The sequence below is a fragment of the Leptodactylus fuscus genome, chromosome 7 (genome assembly GCF_031893055.1).
Source record: "Leptodactylus fuscus isolate aLepFus1 chromosome 7, aLepFus1.hap2, whole genome shotgun sequence".
Taxonomy (NCBI): Eukaryota; Metazoa; Chordata; class Amphibia; order Anura; family Leptodactylidae; genus Leptodactylus; species Leptodactylus fuscus.
The window spans coordinates 147906614-147928456 of NC_134271.1; the positions used below are offsets into that span (position 1 = coordinate 147906614).

General features: G+C 44.3%; 1 protein-coding gene across 1 annotated transcript in view; it reads left to right on the top strand.

Annotated features, from left to right (window-relative positions):
- Positions 1–485: 485 nt before the first annotated feature.
- LOC142214630 (SLAM family member 9-like) overlaps positions 486–21843 on the top strand; it is a 66687-nt gene continuing 45329 nt past the window's right edge. The window contains exon 1 of the mRNA XM_075283568.1: positions 486–551. Coding sequence (XP_075139669.1) covers positions 500–551 — 52 coding nt within the window. The 5' untranslated portion in view covers positions 486–499. The remainder of the gene's footprint in view (positions 552–21843) is intronic.

Consider the following 21843-nt stretch of genomic DNA (forward strand, 5'->3'; position numbering starts at 1 on the left):
AGGGGGATGGTCACTTCAAATGGCCGTATCTCTGGTTTTATACCACCTAGATAGAAAAATAGTTCTGGTATCACAATAAAGCTGAAATTCTCATATCTAAGCCTCCATGTCTTACTGTAGATAAGAATCTGTACATATGTAGTCATTTCATGCTACATATAAATTCACATTCCCAACTATATTTTTAACTGGTGATATCTCAGGTCATAGCTAGTACTGCAATCTTGGCAGCTTCTAAAAGCTGAGATATCAGATTTCTTAGGATACCGGAATCATTTTATTTGCTGGTATAAAACTGGAGCCATTTCAAAAGATCACCCCCTTCAATAAATGCTTCATCACTATATTGCATTGCATACACGTGTAGACACTCCCTTTAACTCCCCATCCCCCAGAGATTCTATTAGTGATATGATCTATATTTGTGACCTGTGGTCTACTTGTATATACTCACTACATCCTGCCTCAGAACGTCTCACTTCTCAGACATTACTAAGTCATGAAGATGGGGCTTTCTTTGCTCCTTCCCCTGGTGTTTCTCCTTCAGCCATGTGAGTATTCTACTATTATTACTATATACTGATAGATTTAGGTATTTTGTCTCATATTCCTTTATGAAATCTAGTTGTATAGATAATTGTCATATCTGATCTTACTAAGGTTACAAGATGACTAGTATGGCTGACAATAAGACTCCCATTGTCTAAGACTCTAGGCTTTACTTGATAAAGCCTAGAGTTTCTAGGTAAAATATAATATATATATATAAGCTGTGTGAGCGTATATAAGGGGGCACCCCAGATTTAGAGCTTACAAGGAAAAAGACACCAGAAGTGACCCCCTAGAGTGACCCCTCCCCCAACCATAGGAGATACTGGGCAGGGAATAGAGCAGAGAATTTGGTGTTGGCAATGTCCTCTGCACCGCTTATATATTCCCTCTTCGCCATCCGCTGTGCAGTCACGTCTGGGATACTAATACTCACTACACCCCCTGATAAATTCTTTGAGGGTTTCAGTTTTCAAAATGGGGTCACTCCTTTGGAGTCAATCCACTTTTTTTGGTACCTTACAGGCTCTACAAACATGACATGGTGTTCAGAGCGCAAACATCCGAATCTGCGCTCCAAAAGCCACATCATGCTCCTTCCATTCTGCACCCTGCTGTGCCCAAACTGCAGTTTATGCCACATGTATGACACTGGTGTACCCAGGATAACGTACGTAATGTCATATGTGGGTATATACTGATATTAGGGCACAGCCGGACACAGAAGGGAAGGAGCACTACTTAGTTTTTGGAGCACAGACTTAGACAGTTTGGTTATTGGATGCCATGACACTTTTGCAGAGCTGCAACACCAGTAAAGTGGAATCCCCTGATATCTGACCCGATTTTGGAAACTACACCCCTATAGGATTTTATCCAGAGGTACAGTGAGCATTTTTAACCCCCCCCAAGTGTTGTGTGAATGCACAGCTAAAAGGTGAAAATTGCACTTTTTCCAGAAATATGTACTTTCAGCATGTAATATGTTCTGCCCGGCTTATACCCATGACAATACAAGCGGGACACAACATATCATGCACAGAAATGGTGAATCTCTGGAAAAATTGCAGTTTTTGCTTTTCATTATCAGCTGCGCATTCATTTCTGGATATTAAATGAATGCAACACTCAAGGGTCACTGTACCCCTAGATAAATCCCTTCAGGAGTGTAGTTTACAAAATGGGGTGATATGTCTACTGGCAATTCAGGGGCTCTACAAAAGTGGCATGATGTCCAAAAACCAAACTGTGCTCCAAAAACCAAAATAGCGCTCCTACCCAGCTGTGCCCAGACAGCAGTTTTTTCCCAAATATGGCAGTAAGTACGTTATCCTGGATACACCAGTGTCATATATGTTTGGGCACACAGCAGGGCGCATACGTGAAGAAGCGCTATTTTGGTTTTTGGAGCGCAGATTTAGCCGGTTTGGTTTTCTGCTCCTTCCCTTCCATGCGCTGCCGTGTACTTAATCCTAAGTTTCCACCCACATGTGGGGGATTTCTTTGCTCGGGAGAAATTGTATAACAAATAGAGATGAGCGAGTAGTACTCAATCGAGTAGGTATTCGATCGAATACTTCGGTATTAGAAATACTCATACTCGATCGAGTACCACTTGCTGTTCGAATGTAAAAGTTCGATGCAGAACCAGCATTGATTGGCCGAATGCTATACAATCGGCCAATCAATTCTGGTTCTTCTCCTACCTTTAGAAGTCTTCTCCGTGCAGCTTCCCCGCGGCGTCTTCCGGCTCTTCATTCACTCTGCCAGGCAATTGAAAATTGAATTTTTTTTTCAAATTTCAAATTCCCTATTTTTTTTTTTTTATAAATAAATACAAAATTTTTTATCAGTGTTTATGACTAACATGAAGTACAATGTATCACGAAAAAACAATCTCAAAATCACTTGTGTAAGTTATAGCATCTCAAAGTTATTGCCATATAAGTTGACACATCAGGTTTGAAAAATGAGGCCTGGTCCAGAAGGTACTCTTAGGCCTGGTCCTTAAGGCAACTTTGGGCTGTGTCCTTAAGGAGTTAAGAGTATAATAGTAAAATGATTATAACAGTATTCATTATATTGCTCTGCCACTTACTAATCCAGTACAATTACTTTGTATCAGGTGTCGTCTTTGGTTATTCCTGTCAACTCAAAAATGTATCTGGAGCTGAAGGAGGAGAAGTCATTCTACGTGTCCCTCAGGGGAGGGTCAAATATATCATATGGGTTTTATTACCAGAGGGAAAACATATTGTCACCACTAAACCTGGAAGAACTATTAATGATGATGATGTGAAGACACCGTACAGGGGAAGAGTGAGAAGTGAGGCGGATGGATCCTTACACATCTACAACTTATCTCTACAAGATCAGAGGATCTATGGAGCAAATATACAAAGAGGAGAAGATGAGATCTGTGTGTGGTTTAATATCACTGTATATGGTAGGTTATATGCTCTTCTTCTCCATCTTTAGTGTCTACACAAACTCAAATCCTCATTTCTTACTGTTCTGTCTTCATGTCTCTTTCTATTTTCTTGGCTTTGGCTCTTCTCTGGTGGGACAGATGTTACACACTTACAATGATACCACATCCTAACATAGAGGACCTCATGATATTACTGTACGGTGGTCGGTGACTGATGCCTCTAGATTCTCTGGAAGTTAAGATAAGATAAGATAATCCTTTAATAGTCCCACAGTGGGGAAATTTAAGCATGTTACAGCAGCCTAGTAATACAGATACAGGATAATACACAGTAATATATTACAGATGTAGACACACAAGCTGAGAAGAGAAGATATACTAGGAGTCCATAGCAGCTAAGGAACGGAAGAGAAAGAAGGAAGACTTCATAGTCATAATCATTAGTTTTCTGTGTGGAGTGTCTTTGCTTGGTTTGATGTAGATTATACAGCCTGGTCGTGGTTGGAAGGAAGACCTGCGATAGCGCTCCTTCTCACACTTGGGGTGAAACAGTGCTGCCAAGTCCCATCAAGGTCCCATACATGGGGTGGGATTTGTTCTCCCGCATGGAGGTCACCACAGACAGTATCCTTCTGTCACCCACCACCTGTACTGGGTCCAGGGGGCTCCCCAGGGCAGAGCTGGCCCTCCTGATCAGCCTGTCAAGTCTATTTCTGTCCCTGGTTGATATACTGCTCCCCCAGCAGGCCACACCGAAAAAGATGGCTGAAGCAACCACAGAGTTGAAGGCCCTAAGTAGTGGCCCCTGGACTCTGAAGGCCCTCAGCCTCCTGAGCAGGTAGAGTCTGCTGTGGCCCTTTCTGTGCAGCTCCTCCAGGTGATCAGCCCAGTCTAGTTTATTATTGAGGAGCACGCCTAGATACTTATAAGTCCTGACTATCTCAATACATGTTCCTTGGATCTCCACCGGGGTCGGAGCACCTCTCCGCTTACTAAAGTCCACCACCATCTCCTTGGTTTTCCCAGCATTAATCCTGAGGTGGTTCCGCTGGCACCACTCAACAAAGTCCCGGTTTAAGTCTCTGTATTCCCTATCGTCACCATCAGTGATAAGGCCGACTATAGCAGAGTCATCGGAGTACTTCTGTAAGTAACAGCTAGATGAGTTGTGCCTAAACTCAGCAGTGTACAGTGTGAAGAGAAATTGGGCAAGAACTGTACCTTGTGGTGCCCCCGTACTACAGATCACAGTGTCAGACACACAGTCCTGGGCTCTCACATACTGAGGGCGGGTTGTCAGGTAGTCTAGGATCCAACTGGACAGGTGATGGTCCACTCCAGCAAGGTTCAGCTTCTCCCTCAGTAGCCCTGGCTGAATGGTGTTGAACACACTGGAGAAATCAAAGAACATTATTCTAACAGTGTTCCCGGGTTTCTCCAGGTGAGAAAGAGCTCTGTGTAGAAGGTGGGAAATAACCAGCTGGAAATACATTATATAGGAAAGCCGGTGAGAAAAACGAGGTGGTGGAGGAGCCATTTATGTCAAGGAGAATCTTAAAGGGAGTCTGTCCTCAGAACCAGCATATCCATCCAGCCCCACAGATAGATAGGTCAGGGGCACCTGAATGACATGGAGGTCTTCTGTGAATCAGTGTATGTGTGTGAGGGTGTTGTCATTGCTACAAATTGCTTGATTGCGTATTGACCAAAACATCAATATCTCAACAACAGAGGCAATAATTCGCAAGAGAAAAGCACTCTATGACTCAGGTGACCCTAACCTATATATCTGGAAGCCTGGAGTAATATGCTTGGGTCATGACACACTCCCTTTAAATCAGCATAAATCAGGATCAGACCTGTAAACAATCTGGATCTGTAGGCAAACTGAAGAGGGCGCTGTGGTTAGAACTGATGGATTACGATAACTTGTAGATTTTGGTGACTTTAATGAGCCTGATGGTTGGAATATCCAATGTGATGTTAAATGGCGGAAATAATATAGACATTTAGATGAACAACTCAGGAGATAACATTGTAGTAGTAATAGGATCCCCGAATGTGGGCTCCAGTGATCACCATTGACAGTGGTTTCCATACAAGAGTCCTAGTACAATTGTATAATACAACCAAAGTGTTCAATTAATTTCAGGAAATGGTGAAAAGGGTTTTAGGGTTGAGCCGATCTTGAGATTTCAAAATCCGATTTCCGATCATTTTCCAGCCGATAGCGATCGTGAAATTTGCTCGATCGCCATTTGGGATCCGATCTTTTCCAATCCTGATCACTCAACCCTAATCAGCACATTTAAGGTTAAACAAGTGTCCAGTTGGGGAGAGTTTGGAGGGAGAGGTCAGGACAGTAAATGATCCTTTGCTTATTGATATTGAATTTTGACTTTCCAGGTTTCATCACACTTAGGGGTTAAAGTCACTTTCTTCAGTGGAAGATTACGTAAGACAACTTCCCCTCATCGTTTACTGAAAAAGTAGAAGTTGTCTTTGTCCTATGACCATCTCTCCTGGTTGGGTTAGATATATTGAGCTAAGATGACATGACTTCTATTCAGGCCACCTCGGAGAGATCTGCAGGACTTTCAGAACAAATTGATGACTTTATACGGGGTAATAAATATCCCTGTATCTAGATATGTACCCTACATAGTAGAGTCTGGGGTCTGGAGGTGTATGGTCTCTGCCAATGTTATTGCTTGACCCATTTGGTCCAACTGATGGATCTTTCCTAGGTTATATTACCCCCAGTGGGTACAGACTGACACATGACACAAGGCCCTGCCGGAAACTCTAAATTGGTGAAAGCATGAAGACGGACATTGGGTTTGTGGGATATTCTTATGGGACAATATTCTATAAGATCCTCCCATACCTCTTCCATGTTGCAATACAGAATTTTTCCCAGGACAATGGAAACAGGCTTTCCAATAATGGCGGATTTTCCCCGACCTCTGGCTGATGCCACTGCTGACAGTACTGATGATGTTACTGCCGCTGTCCGCCTGTCCACCATGTTCCATATTGTATTTCTTTTTGCCATAATAACAATTTTCTCAATTTTTTAGATTTAAAAGTTAGTATTAAAATAAAGGCCAACCTGCTACTATTCCCCATTAATGTTTATTTTCTATAACAATAGATATATTAGTTATTTATTAGGACCAGCTCATTGGACGCCAGTCTTAATATTGTGAGTACTCGCCTCAGATCTGCCAGAATTCTTAAAACGATCTGGTCTTGTAATAAATCTGGTATTTCTTGGATCAAAGTGGCTCAAGTACCAGGAGCCCACAATCTAGTTGGACCACTGAGTTCTGAAGTGTGATAGGTTGGACTTGTTGGACTGGTGTCTTCCTCCATCCTCATCTACTATGTAACTATGAATAAAGTTTTCTCAGTGGGAATGGAATGATGATCTATGGAAGTGATTAAAAAATTAAGTTGAAAGGGGAAGTTTATTGGGGAAAACTGTACAAATGAGTGGAGACTCTAAGTCCCTGTCGGTGCCTCTAGTCTGGATACAAGATGAGATATTGTAGGGCATGAAAGTATATAAATTCTGTATAGTATCCTTCAGCACAGCTGGGCCTGTACATCTAGCACATACATTGTTGCCAAAGTTAGCACCCCTTCTGGTTACACACCTTCTCAATTGTTGATAAATCTGGATACCGAGCTGGTCAAGGAAGTCTTGTAATCTGGTGGAGACATTCCTGCTGTGTATGGGCAAGCATTATCCTGCTGAAAATGGGGTTAAATGGTTCACCAATTGTATCAAACGTCAAATAAAGTCCATGCTTGTAATTCCAGCTGGTGCAGGAAACAATATTCCATGGACTCCAAATAAAATGTAGTAATCTTCTAATAAAAAACAATCCATGGGTTCGGTAGTCAAGTAAGCAAACTGCCTACGCAATTCAAGATGCTGCTTGTACTTGTTGGTGGATTAAACATTCCTCTCTACTGGTTATCTGTCTGGGCCATCCATTGCTCCCGTCACCTCCTAACAGCCAGATCAGAGCGGCCCGTATAGCTGGCAATTCATCCAAACAACAATCCTGTTTCTCTCCGTATGATGTGCCCCTTCTCTAACACTGTAAACTGGGTAAAATTTCTTTGAGTATGTTATAGAGGCTTGTCTGGCAGTCAACGATCTCTAACTGAGAGGTACACTACCCAAAAGTAACCTCAGAGTTTTCTTTTATAGGGTAGCAGGGAAAGCAGTTTTCCACCAATCTGGCATTTCTATATTGGGTGCAGTATTTGGTACTCAGTATACACTTGAGTATATTACTAAGTGTGCTCATATTTTATACAAAATGATAATCCCTTTAAGAACAATCAGATGGTAGACACAGACTTGGCACTGCCTAATTGTTAGGATTGGGTCCCGCAGGTTGCTCTCTCGGCGCACAGCGCCACCTGCGGGTCAGTCTAAGTCCAGCTTTCACCATACTGAGCATGCTCAGACTTTTGTCATTTCTCCCCTACTGAGCATGAGCAGTGAGGTCATTACCACCACCCCTATTGGGCGGGGTCTTGCCTTTAAATAGTGTGAGCCGACGCCCGCCGGGTGTTCACACTTTGACTAATGATTGACTAAAGTCCATGGATGTTTGTTAATGACAGTAGTCAGGACTAGGCTCCAGTATTCAGGCAGGTTGTCAGACTAGGCCTCTGTGTGGGGTATCTCTGCTTCGTTCTGGGTGCTGTTAGGTAAGTAAACCCTGAACTGTCAGCTCTACACCAGGACTAGGAGCAGTAGAGACTGTTCCAGCCTGAGGAGCTGCAGCAGGTTTGGTCTCTGAGAGCCTTATTTACACTGTCAAACTTCATGGGTAACGCCTAGCTGTTGCAGGAGCATGTTCAGACCTCCGTGGTAACTCCTAGCTGTTGCAGGAGCAGGTGTATTTGCTGACCTGGGGTGAGTTAACCCTTGGCAGCCTTGTTGTTTCAGCAGTACTGGTGCTCCTGGCCAGTGAGCTTAACTGGCAAGGTTTAGTTGCACCCTGTTCACCTTTTGGTGCAGACCTCACACGCGTGATGCCGGATTCTTGGAGTGGAGGGAGGCTTGCAGTACCGGAGGGTGGATCATCTGTGTAGGGGGCTCGCCCCTACACCAACAAGCGCCAAAAACGCAAGTAGTGCCATTGGGCACATCTGGAAAGAATGGAGTATAGAAGATTCACTATTAGGTTTACTTTTTTGAAGGAGCATGTGGTGCCAGAGCTTGCACTAGAGCATGTAGTGGAAAAGATTTTGATGGGATTGTCTGAAGTGGACTTGGAGCAAGTGTTCTGCATACAGAACTTTGTAAGGAGCATGAAGAGTATTGACGTGTCCTTCTATTTCGAGCAATATTGCTTAAAAATCTACCAGAGACTGGTTACCAAAGACAATAGCCCCCATTTCAGGGACATTATAATGAAGCCCCTCTTTTCCCAAGGGGATAAAGTGATCACCGTAATGATGTACAATCCTTTTGTACCAGTAGAAATTGTGAAAGCCTTCCTGGGCCAATATTGCTCAAAGGTGAAGCCGTTTAATGTTGCCAGAAACAAATACAAGGTATATGACGGCTTCGCCAAGTACCGGTGTACATTGAGAGGGGACCCCCAGGGGATAGGGGGCGTAAAGCACCCCCCAGCAAATTTTTCTGTGGGCGGAAATGGGGGCTATTTGTATTATCAAGGTATGCCCGAATATTGCAGGCAATGTGGAGATTATGGCCATGTGAAGGAAAACTGCACCAGCCAGGTGCGGTGCCGCAACTGCGGCGAAAGTGGACACGTTGCGGGGGGCCTGCCCTGCGGCCCGCCGCTGCGATATCTGCGGGTCAACCACACACACTGTCCGCAGGTGTCCCAAGACAGATGAGAATGTTGTAGGTGGGCTGGCGGAGGGCGTGGATGTACCTGTGCTTGAAACCGCACCAAAGACCTATGCCGCGGCTGCCAGGGTTAGGAGCGGTTTAGCAGTAGATATGCCGAACTTCCCGGAGTTGGATGATGAGGCCCTGGCACTCCAGGGGGTGTCGGAGATGCTCACGGAGCCGGGTCCATCTTCTGCGGTGGTCGCGCAGCCCAGGGGGCAGGCTCCTGAGGTGGTCCCAGAAGCGGGACCTGCAGAAGGCCCAAAAGCCAAAAGAAAGGTGAGGGCGGCGCCCAAAGTGCTGGAGGCGGAGTCTGCGAAAGAGCCGGAGGGACAATCCTTTGTAACCGCGGATGCGATGGCGGCGTTGGAAGCCGCAGTGGCAGAGGTCCCTGAGACCCCATCAGGGGAGTGATCTGGTGCCCCTCTTGACTGGGCTGAAATGTCTGCCAGTCTGAACATAGAGGAGGCGCTCAGCCCAATGAGCGCATGTGACATCCCGGAGTCCCAAGTGATTATGGATGTGACCTCTCCCCCAGAGCCTGGAGGGACCGGAATGGCCAGGGTAAGAGTAAATGATGAAAAAGGGAGGAGCAGTGTTTGTCGTGGCCGGGCCAGCAAATGTCCCAGGATGGACTCTGAGGGGGTGAGGGCGGGTCCTGAGGTCCCCGTCATAGCTAACCCCTTCGAGGTGCAGAGCCCCCGGGGGGACGTCAGCCCTTTGCTGGTGTCGGGATCACCAGCTGTGGAAAGTTATTTGGAGGATGCCCAAGTATCCGAGTTGGGGAAGGTCACCCAATACCAGGGTGAACTAACGTGAAATGTGTTTTTCTCCTGTGTGTTCTATTTAAGAATGTGAATACGTACATATAATATGGGGTAATATTATGGTACAAACGTTCTGTTTTTTCATCTAATTTATGATGGGGGTTCCACTTAGAATCATCTCCCATAATGTCAGAAGTATAGGTTCCAAGTACAGGAGGGCTGCTGTATTGGAAAACCTAGCACAAGAGGGAGGTGATCTGATATTGGTGCAGGAGTGCTGCCTATCGGGGACCCCGAATAAGAACGAATGGGAGGGGGAGTCTTTCTGGTCCCACTCTAGCATAAACAGAAATGATGGGGTGGGGGCTTTGGTTGTAAATCCTAATTTAAAAGTTCTTTTTCCGTTATTGAAGAAGGGAGGGTTATTTGTTTGGTTTTTGATTTTATGGGTTATGTGTTTAAAGTAATTAATGTATATGCGCCGGCAGAAAAAAATGCGCGGATTGAATTATTTGAAAAATTTAAATTTCATTTAGTGGGAGGTATCCCTATAATTTTGTGCGGCGACTTTAACGCCATCATTGAAAGGGGGGGTAGGGCGGGGACTACTGAGGACAGGATGGATGCCTCAGGACAGGTCCTCAAAAGGCTATTGGGGACTTTTGGGTTAAAAGATGCGGTTACAGAAAAGCCAGCGCCGCACACGTACTTTTCAGATAGAGGGTCAGTGTCATCACGAATTGATTTCTTTTTTTACACGGGGAATTTAATATCTAGGGTGAATGTGAAGTATGTGAGAAAGAGTTATTCGGATCACGTATGCAACAGGTAGTTTACGGGCCTCTAAAAAAAGACGTATTCAGAAGCAATATGGTATAAGGCTTGATTATTTATTTAAAATGAAAGGTATGGGCCACGATGTGGAACACCAAGGGACACCAGGAAAGAGCTGGATGGTGCCCTGGTGGACAAAGGCAAAAACATTATTTTTAGGTCAAGAGTGGAATACTATGAGAAAGGCGAAAAATGTTCAAATTTCTTCTTTAAAAAGGTAAGGGGGGGATAAAAGAATGATTGAGGAGTTGATTGATGAGCGGCTGGGAATGGTGAGTGGTGCGGGTGTGTTGAATGTGGTGCATGAGTTTTATAGAAAGTTGTATGACAGGAAGCAGTGTGAATTGGGTGCAAGTGAGGATGTATTGAATGCAGTGAAGACGGGTGTGCCTGGGGAGTTGGCTGAGGGTATGGTAGATGAGTTGACTGACAGTGAGATTGAAGGTGTGGTGAGAAAGCTGAATAAGAATAAATGTCCGGGTATGGATGGGTTGGCGAATGAGTTTTATATGGAATATTGGGAGGTGATTGGAGCGGATATGTGTGAGGTGATGAAAAGGTTGTTTGGTGGTGAGAGAATGCCTGATGAGATGAAAGCGGGTTTGATTGTGCTGTTGTATAAAAAGGGGGAGAAAAACCAGCTAAAAAATTGGCGCCCCATTTCACTATTAAATAGTGATTATAAGCTCTTTGCGAAACTGCTGGCAAATAGAATGCGTGAAGTGATTGGATGTGTACTGAATGAGGATCAAGTGTGTGCGGTGCCTGAAAGAAGAATACATGAGAGTGTGGTGGGTATACGTGACTTATTGTTTGACTGTAAAGAACGGAAGAAAGGGATGATTGTGGTTTCTTTAGATTTTGACAAAGCATTTGATAGGGTGTCGCATGACTTTTTATTTTTGGTGTTGGAGAGAATGGGGTTTGGGAGTAAGTTTGTTAGGTTGTTGCGTGGACTGTATGAGGCTGCGTGTAGTGTGGTGAATGTGAATGGGTGTCTAACTGAGAGTTTTAGTGTGTTGTCTGAAGTGAGGCAGGGCTGTCCACTAAGCCCAATGCTGTTCTGTTGTGTGATTGAGCCTTTGTTGTGTATGATTAGGAGTGATAAGGTGATGAGAGGATTTCTAGTGCCTGGATGTGGTGGGAGTGTGATGAAAGTGAGAGGGTATATGGATGATGTGTGTGTTTTTTGTGAGACTGAATGTGATGTAAGGAGAGTGAAACTGTTGGTTGAGTGTTTTTGTGTGGTGTCTGCATTTAAAACCAACTGGGACAAATCCATGTTTAAACCTTTCTTTTTTGAAAGGGAAATTTTGGTGGAGGGGATAAAAAATTCAGGGGAGAATATTAAAATACTCGGGATTCAGTTTGACGCTGAACTAAAGGGGAATGTGAATTGGGAGGAGGTTGGGAATAAAATAAATCGCAAACTGGGTCTCTGGAGAGTTAGAGACTTGTCCTTCACAGGAAAAATTCTCATCATTAAAAGTGTTATTCTACCAATTATATTATATGTGGCATTGGTATTCCCACCCAATAACAGGGTGGTAAACAAGTTGGTGAGGAGTATGTGTGTTTTCTTTTGGGGGGGTGCAATCGAAAAGCTCAAAAGGGAGATCCTATTCAAAGATAAAAGCTTGGGTGGACTGAGCTTCCCAGATTTGAGGGTGTTCATCGGTATTAATTTGGTGGTCTTTTATTTAAAACTTCTTGACAGAAACAACAAGGTGGGGGGATTATGCAGGTACTCCTGCGGCTCCGTGTTCAGAAGGTTGGGGTGGCTAGCCCAAGATGGCAAGAGGCCGATTGCTTTTATTTCTGCTCCATGGTACTTGGAGCTGGAGCGTTTTGTTAAAAAACATCATTTAAATATATATGAAAAGAGTGTGTGTGTTGGTAACAAAAAACTATTGAAAAAGGTGTGTGGGTCTCAGGACTTATGTCCGATAAATGGTTTGGATACCGAAAAAAACAAAAAAGGCCTGGAAAGAGGTAATTAGATATGGTCCAACCAATAAACAGCGGGACTTGGCCTGGCTGGCCGCTCAGGATGCAGTACCTGTTAAAAGCATTATGCACAGAAAGGGGTTAACAGCATCTGCCCGGTGCCCGTACAGAGAGTGCGGTGGGGATGAGGATCTGCGCCACTTACTGTGGGGTTGCGGCAGGGCAAAGTTATTTTGGGGGAGAATGAATGGGTTATGCAAAGGTTTATTGGGAATTGAGTGCAAAACTTTTCTTTTTGTATTATTTGGTATAATAAGTTTGGGGGGAGTGAATGATAGGGTGCTTTGGTTAGTTTTATGTTGTGCGTGTGAGACAATTTGGGATGCAAGGAATTTATATACGTTTAGGCATGAGAGGGACCTGAATGTGGATGATTGGATAGGTATATGTTTAGATAAGCTTAATTTCTTTTATTTGTTGGACCAACATAAAGGTCACGACGCGGAGGGGATCTGGAAAAGACTAAAATGGAAAGATTGGACCAGATAATGGTGTATTGTAATTGTAAAAGTCTTGTTGTGAAATAAAAGAATTTGAAGAAAATTATGATGATGATGGCAGTGCGCTCGTTTTACGGGCCGCGTATCTGTTAGTGCTGAAATAATTTTCTAAAAAAAAAAAAAAAAAAATCTCTGCTTCGTTCTGGGTGCTGTTAGGTAAGTAAACCCTGAACTGTCAGCTCTACACCAGGGCTAGGAGCGGTAGAGACTGTTCCAGCCTGAGGAGCTGCAGCAGGTTTGGTCTCTGAGATAGCCTTATTTACACTGTCAAACTTGGGATTGGAAGCTCATTTGAATATTTCTGGTGCATGCTGGGAAGACGAGAAGAGTCGCCTTAATCTCATTGATTGCTGGAAATTGCTGGGTCTCGCTGGTTAGAGGACATCGCAAAACCACGCAAAAACAAGGTTCTACACTTCGTAGACGGCATCAGACGAGGGAAAAAAAAAAAAAACATATACAAGATCATTCATCCAAATTTAATGAGCAACATGGAAGAGGAGAAAACCCACATGGTGAGCTGCAACACTTGCTATATGTTTACAGATCTGCCGGACCATAAAGCCAACTTCACCTGTATGAAATGTAAACTAGTGGCCCTTTTAGAAGAAAAAGTGCAGAGGTTGGAAGAAAGAATAGTGACGTTGAGAAGCATCAAAGAAAGTGAGGTCTTCATTGATGAAGCTGAAGCAAGCCTCTAGAACACAGTAGGGGATGAAAGTGCTAGAGAGCCTACAGTTGCAGAGACTGATGCAAGTCCCCCGAATACAGTAAGGGAAGAATACTTGAGAGAACCTACAGAGGCAGAAAACTGGACACATGTGACCAAGAGATGCAAATGGATCACAAGGCCATCACCACTCACACAGCTAAGTAACCGATATGAAACTCTCATGCAGGCGGATGAAAATGACAAAAATAACCTATCAGCAAAAGAAGAAACAAACGTCACCCAGAGACAATCAGGAGCAACAAGAAATGGCGTTGCAAGGAAGAAAAGAAGAGTAGTGGTTATGGGTGACTCACTGCTAAGAGGCACAGAGGCAGCTGTCTGCAGGCCAGACTTAACCGCACGAGAAGTATGCTGCCTCTCAGGAGCAAAAATCAAGGATGTGGCCGATAGGATACCAAGCCTCCTCAGCTCCAAGGACGACTACCCATTCCTACTGATACATGTGGGTACAAACGACACGGCAAAAAATGATTTACCAACTATCTATAAAGACTTTGAAAATTTGGGGAAGACAGTGAAGGAACTGGATGCGCAGGTAGTATTCTCATCAATCCTCCCAGTTGATGGTCATGGCATCAGGAGATGGAATAGAATACTAGAGGTAAACACCTGGCTTCGACGGTGGTGCCGAGAGCAAGGATTTGGATTTTTGGACCATGGCGTGAATTACCTCTACGATGGACTCCTTGCTAGAGACGGGATACATCTCACAAAACCTGGGAAAAACATATTTGCCAGAAGACTTGCCACACTCATCAGAAGGGCTTTAAACTAGAAGAAGAGGGGATGGGAAGAAAAAAGAAAGATAAGAACATGCAGCTAAAAGACATACTAAACAAGGTTACTAGATGTGGTAAAGAGGACCCAAGACAGGATACTCAGAAGGAAATTACGAAAAAGGATACAACAGAGCACAATCTGAAATGTTTTTACACAAACGCACAAAGCATGGGAAACAAACAAGGAGAACTAGAGCTGATGATACACAAGGAAAACTATGACGTCATCGGCATCACAGAAACCTGGTGGAACGACATGCATGATTGGAACATACAGATGGAAGGATACAACTTATTCAAAAAGAATAGAACTAATAAAAGAGGGGGTGGAGTTGCATTGTATGTTAAAAAAAGAACACATCTCCACAGAAATTACAGTTTTACAGAATGATAATCTACTGGAAATTATTTGGGTAGTAATTCAAGGGAAAAACAATGATAAGGACATCATACTAGGCGTTTATTACAGACCACCAGGACAGACAGAAGACATGGATGAGATTTTTTCACAGCAAATGACCACGCTCTCAAAGAAACATGAAATAGTGATCATGGGAGACTTCAATTACCCTGACATTCATTGGGAAACCCATACAGCCAAGAGTAAAGGCTCCATCAAATTTTTATCCTCTCTAGCAGACAACTTCATTGCCCAGCTAGTAGAAGAAAACACGAGAGGAACATCCATTTTGGACCTAGTCCTAACCAACAAAGAGCACATGGTTAAGGGACTACGGGTAGCAGGGACACTGAGATTCAGCGATCATGCTATACTTGAGTTTGGGGTTGCAAGAAGAAGACAACCTGAGAAGGCACAGACTTCAAGGCTCGACTTTAGCAGGGCAGACTTCAAGAGCCTGAAGGCAAGGGTTAGCAGAATTCCATGGTGCAAAATTCTTAAGCACAAAAATGCACATGAAGGGTGGGAAATCTTCCGTAGGGAAATCATTAAAGCACAAGAACTAACAATACCTAGAAGGAAGAAAAATGGGAAGCACCTAAAAATATCAGGATGGATGACCAAAAAATTACATAACCTGCTAAAAAGGAAAAAGCAAACATACAAAAAGTGGAAGATGGGAACTATACCTAAGGAAGAGTACACAGCAGTCTGCAGACTCTGCAAGACAAGCATCAAAGGAGCTAAGGCTGAACACGAATTGAAGCTTGCAAAAGAGGCAAAGAGTAAGGTAAAAGGATTTTGGGGATATGTTAAAAGCAAAAGAAAAGTGAAGGAGACCATTGGAGTCCTGAAGAATGACAAAGGAGAAACAGTTAACATGGTGGAACAGCAGGTGGAGCTACTAAATTCATATTTTGTATCCGTCTTCTCCCAAGAAACTAATGGAAATATCGACATTAATGGTGATGGAGATGAGGGGAAGGAGGACTCCAAGCTGACTATAAGCGAAGGTCTGGTAAGAGAGCACTTAGCCAAGTTACAGGAAACCAAGTCCCCAGGACCAGATGATTTACACCCTAGAGTCCTGAAAGAGATAGCAGAGGAAATAACAGAACCCCTTGCTATAATCTTCGGTAAGTCATGGGAAACAGGAGTGGTCCCTTTAGATTGGAAAAGGGCAAATGTTGTCCCCATCTACAAAAAGGGGAAAAGGGACGATCCAGGAAATTACAGGCCGGTAAGTCTGACCTCGATAGCAGGAAAAATCTTTGAGCAAATTGTCAAGGAACATTTACTTCGGTACCTGGATGGGAAGGCATTAATTAACCAGAGCCAGCACGGCTTTATGACCAATAAATCTTGTCAGACTAACCTGATTTCCTTCTACAACAAAATCACTGAATGGTTGGACCAAGGGAATGCCGTGGACATAGTATATCTTGACTTCAGTAAGGCATTTGATAAAGTATCACATAACCTTCTTATTGAAAAAATGATTAAGTATGGCTTTGACAAAAAATCAGTTAGGTGGATTCACAACTGGCTTAATGATCGGGCACAACGAGTAATACTAAATGGCTACACATCGAACTGGAAGAAAGTCAAAAGCGGGGTGCCGCAGGGCTCTGTTCTGGGCCCAGTACTTTTTAATATCTTTATAAATGATCTGGACGATGGAATTATTGGGGAACTCATAAAATTTGCAGATGATACGAAGATAGGAGGAATAGCCAACACTAGAGAGGAGAGAGAGTGTATTCAAAAGGACTTAGACACACTGGAACAATGGGCTGAGGCGAACAAAATGGTATTTAACAGGGACAAATGCAAAGTTCTACATCTGGGTAACAGAAATGTAAAAAACATATATAGTATGGGAGGAATAGAACTAAGTGATAGCATAGGGGAAAAGGACTTGGGCATAATAGTAGATCACAAATTCAACATGAGCCAACAGTGCGGTGCTGCTGCAAAAAAGGCGAATAAAATTCTGGGATGTATTAAGACAAGCATTGAATCTAGATCAAGAGAGGTCATTATTCCGCTGTACTCTTCCCTGGTCAGACCACACCTGGAATACTGTGTACAGTTCTGGGCGCCTCAATTCAAGAAAGACATCAATATATTGGAGCAAGTCCAGAGAAGAGCAACCAAAATGGTGGAAGGTCTGCAAACCATGTCCTATGAGGAGCGGCTAAAAGAACTGGGACTGTTTAGTTTGCAGAAGAGAAGGCTGAGGGGAGATTTAATAGCAGTCTACAAATATCTGAAAGGTAGTCACAGTGCAGAGGGATCTCCCCTATTCTCATTAGCACAAGGAAGTACAAGAAGCAATGGGATGAAACGAAAGGGAAAGAGATACAGATTAGACATTAGGAAAAACTTTCTGACAGTGAGGGGAGTGAGAGAGTGGAATAGGCTGCCACGGGAGGTGGTGGGCGCTCCATCAATGGAAATCTTCAAGCGGAATCTGGATAAACATATAGCTGGGATGATTTAGGAAAACCTGCACTCGCAGGGGGTTGGACCCGATGGCCCTTGAGGTCCCTTCCAACTCTACCATAAGAAATAAGAAAAAAAAAACTTCATGGGTAACGCCTAGCTGTTGCAGAAGCATGTTCAGACCTCCGTGGTAACTCCTAGCTGTTGCAGGAGCAGGTGTATTTGCTGACCTGGGGTGAGTTAACCCTTGGCAGCCTTGTTGTTTCAGCAGTACTGGTGCTCCTGGCCAGTGAGCTTAACTGGCAAGGTTTAGTTGCACCTTGTTCACCTTTTGGTGCAGACCTCATGATGCCGGATCATCGGAGTGGAGGGAGGTTTTTCGTGCCAGAAGGAGGATCATCAGTGTAGGGGGTCCGCCCCTACGCCAACCCAGCAGCGCCTAAAAACGCAAGTAGTGCCATTGGGCATAGTTTTGAAAGTATGGAATATAGAAGATTTACCATCAGATTTGCCTTTCTGAAGGAACATGTGGTGCCAGAGTTGGCTTTGGAGCATGTAGTGGAGAAAATCTTATTGGGACTGTCTGAAGTGGATTTGGAGCAGGTGTTCTGTATACAGAACTTTATAAAAAGTAGCAAGAGCATAGATGTGTCCTTTTACTTTGAGCAGTACTGCCTGAAGATTTACCAGAGACTGGTTGCAAAAAATAATAGCCCTCATTTCAGGGATATCATAATGAAGCCCCGCTTTTTCCAAGGGGATAAAGTAATAACTGTCATGATGTACAACCCCTTTGTACCGGTGGAAATCGTGAAGGCCTTCCTGGGCCGATACTGTTCTAAGGTGAAGCCAGCACACGTTGGCAGAAATAAATGGAGGGTGTACGATGGTTTTGCTAAATACCGGTGTACGCTGAGGGCGGACCCCCTTGGGATAGGGGGTGTGAAGCACCCCCCAGCGAACTTTTCTGTGGGAGGAAATGGGGGCTATCTGTACTACCAGGGTATGCCCGAGTACTGCAGGCAATGTGGTGACTACGGTCACGTGAAAGAAAACTGCACTAGTCAAGTACGGTGCCGCAACTGCGGCGAAAGTGGGCATGTAGCGGGGGCCTGTCCTGCGGCCCCCCGCTGTGATATCTGCGGGTCAACTTCACATACTGTCTGCAGGTGTCCTAGGACAAGTGAAAATGTAGTAGAGGCGCTGGCAGAGGGTGTGGACGTACACGTTCCTGAGGTTGCACCGAAGACCTATGCTGCAGCTGTCAGGGTCAGAAGTGGCCTAGCGGTGGAAATGCCGAGCTTCCCTGAGTTGGACGATGAGGCCCTGGCACTCCAGGGGGTGTCAGAGATGTTGACTGAGCCGGGACCATCTTCGGCGGTGGTTGCACAGCCCAAGGGGGCGGTCCCGAAGGCGGAGTCTGCAGAAGGCCCAAAAGTGAAAAGGAAGGTGAGGGTGGTGCCCAAAGCGCCGGAGGCGGAGCCTGTGAAAGTGCCTGATGTACAGTCTTCTGTAACTGCAGATGCCATAGCTGCACTAGAAGCCGCAATGGCGGAGGTCCCGGAGACCCCGTCGGGGGAGCGACCTGGTGCCCCTCCTGACTGGGCCGAGATGACTGCCAGTTTGGAGATAGAGGAGGCGCTCAGCCCTGTGAGCGAAAGTGAAATTCCGGAGTCCCAAGTCATCATGGACGTAAGTTCTCCTCCAGAGCCTGGAGGGACTGGAATGGCTGGTGTGAGGTCAAAAGATGAGAAAGGAGGGAGGAGCGGCCGATGTCGCGGCAAAGGTCGCCCCAGCAAGTGTCCCAGGATGGACTCAGAGTGTGGGGGCAGGCCCAGATGTCCCTGTCATCGTCAACCCCTTTGAGGTCCAGAGCCCTCGGGGGGATGTTAGCCCCTTGCTGGTGTCAGGATCACCAGCTGCGGAGAGTTACTTGGAAGAAGCCCAAGTGTCTGAGCTGGGGAAGGTCACCCAATATCAGGGGGACCCCACGTGAAATGTTTTCTGTGTTCATTTAGGAACGTGAATTTATATGTACATATATATGATGTAATATTATTGTACAAATATTCTTTTCTTTTATTTAATTTATGATGGGGATCCCATTCAGGATAGTCTCCCAAAATGTCAGGAGCATAGGATCCAGATACAGAAGGGCGGCTGTGTTGGAGAATTTAGCTCAAGAGGGAGGGGACTTAATTTTGTTGCAGGAATGCTGCTTATCCGGGACCCCAAGTAAGAAAGAATGGAGGGGGGAGGCGTTCTGGTCCCACTCCAGTGTGAATAGGAACGATGGGGTGGGGGCCTTAGTTGCAAACCCAAACTTAAGGGTAATTTCTTTTTATGTTATTGAGGAGGAGAGGGTTATTTGTTTGGTTTTGGATTTCATGGGCCATACGTTCAAGGTGATAAACGTATATGCGCCGGTGGAAAAAAACGCCAGAATTGTGTTATTTGAAAAGTTGAAATTTCATTTGGTGGGAGGTATTCCCATTACTGTGTGGCGATTTCAACGCCATTATCAAAAGGGGAGGAAGGGCGGGGACTACCGATGATAGGATGGACGCCTCAGGGCAGGTTCTCAAAAGATTAATGGGGACCTTTGGGCTGAGGGACGCGGTGGCGGAGAAACCCGCGCCGCACACTTATTTTTCTGATAGGGGTCTAGTGTCTTCACGTATTGATTTTTTCTTTTATACGGGGAGTTTAATTTCTAGGGTGAATGTGAAGTATGTGAGAAAGGGTTTTTCTGATCACGTATGTATGAAGGGTGAGTTTACACTGGGTGACACAATATATGGACGGGGTGTGTGGCGTATGAATGTTAGTATGCTGAAGGATGAAAGGGTTAAAAATTTATTTGCTAGGAAGTATGAGAGGTGGAGGGGAATGAAAGGGTGTTTTACATGTTTATTTGAATGGTGGGTGTGGGTGAAGGGGATGGTGGGGGACTTTTTAAAAAAAAAAAAAACGGCCGATTGCGGGCCATTAAAAAAAGACGGATACAGAAACAATATAGTTTAAGGCTTGAGTATCTACTCAAAATGAAAGGAATGGGCCATGATGTTGAACAACAAATAAAGGATACCAGAAAAGCGTTGGATGGGGTTTTGGTGGACAAAGGTAAAAATATTATTTTCAGGTCGCAGGTGGAGCATTATGAGAGGTGAAAAATGTTCCAGCTTTTTCTTTAAAAAGGTGAGAGGGGACAAAAGAATGATTGAGGAGTTGGTTGATGAGCGTATGGGAAAGGTGAGAGGTGCGAGTGTGCTGAATGTGGTGCATGAGTTTTATAGTAAGTTGTATGATAGGAAGCAGTGTGAACTGGGTGCAAGTGAGGATGTATTGAATGCAGTGAAGACAGGTGTGCCAGGGGAGCTGGCTGAGGGTATGGTAGAGGAACTGACTGATAGTGAGATAGAAGGTGCGGTGAGAAAGCTAAATAAGAATAAATGTCCGGGTATGGATGGATTGGCGAATGAGTTTTATATGGAATATTGGGATGTGATTGGAGCGGATGTGTGTGAAGTGATGAAAAGGTTGTTTGGTGGTGAGAGAATGTTGAATGAGATGAAAGTGGGTTTGATTGTTTTGCTATATAAGAAGGGGGAGAAAAATCAGCTAAAAAATTGGCGCCCCATTTCACTATTAAATAGTGATTATAAGCTTTTTGCAAAACTGTTAGCCAATAGAATGCGTGAAGTGATTGGATGTGTACTGAATGAGGATCAAGTGTGTGCGGTGCCTGAAAGGAGAATACATGAGTGTGGTGGGTTTACGAGATTTGTTGTTTGATTGTAGAGAACGTAAGAAAGGGATTATTTTAGTTTCTTTAGATTTTGACAAAGCGTTTGATCGGGTGTCGCATGAGTTTTTATTTTTGGTGTTGGAGAAAATGGGGTTTGCGAATGGGTTTGTCAGTTTGCTGCGTGGATTGTATGAGGGTGCGAGTAGTGTGGTGAATGTGAATGGGTGCCTAACTGAGAGTTTTAGTGTGTTGTCTGGAGTGAGGCAGGGCTGCCCATTAAGCCCAATGCTGTTCTGTTGTGTGATTGAGCCTTTGTTGTGTATGATTAGGAGTGATAAGGTGATGAGAGGATTTCTAGTGCCTGGATGTAGTGGGAGTGTGATGAAAGTGAGAGGATACATGGATGATGTGTGTGTTTTTTGTGAGACTGAGTGTGATGTGAGGAGAGTGAAATTGTTGGTTGACTGTTTTTGCGTGGTGTCTGCATTTAAAACTAATTGGGATAAATCCATGTTTAAATCTTTCTTTTTTGAAAGGCAAATTTTGGTGGAGGGGATAAAAAATTCGGGGGAAAATATAAAAATTCTTGGGATTCAGTTTGATGCTGATTTAAAGGGAAATGTGAACTGGGAGGAGGTTGGGAGCAAAATAAACCGTAAACTTGGTTTTTGGAGACTCAGAGACCTGTCTTTTACAGGGAAAATTCTTATTATCAAGAGTGTCATCTTGCCCATTATTTTGTATGTGGCGTTGGTATTTCCAC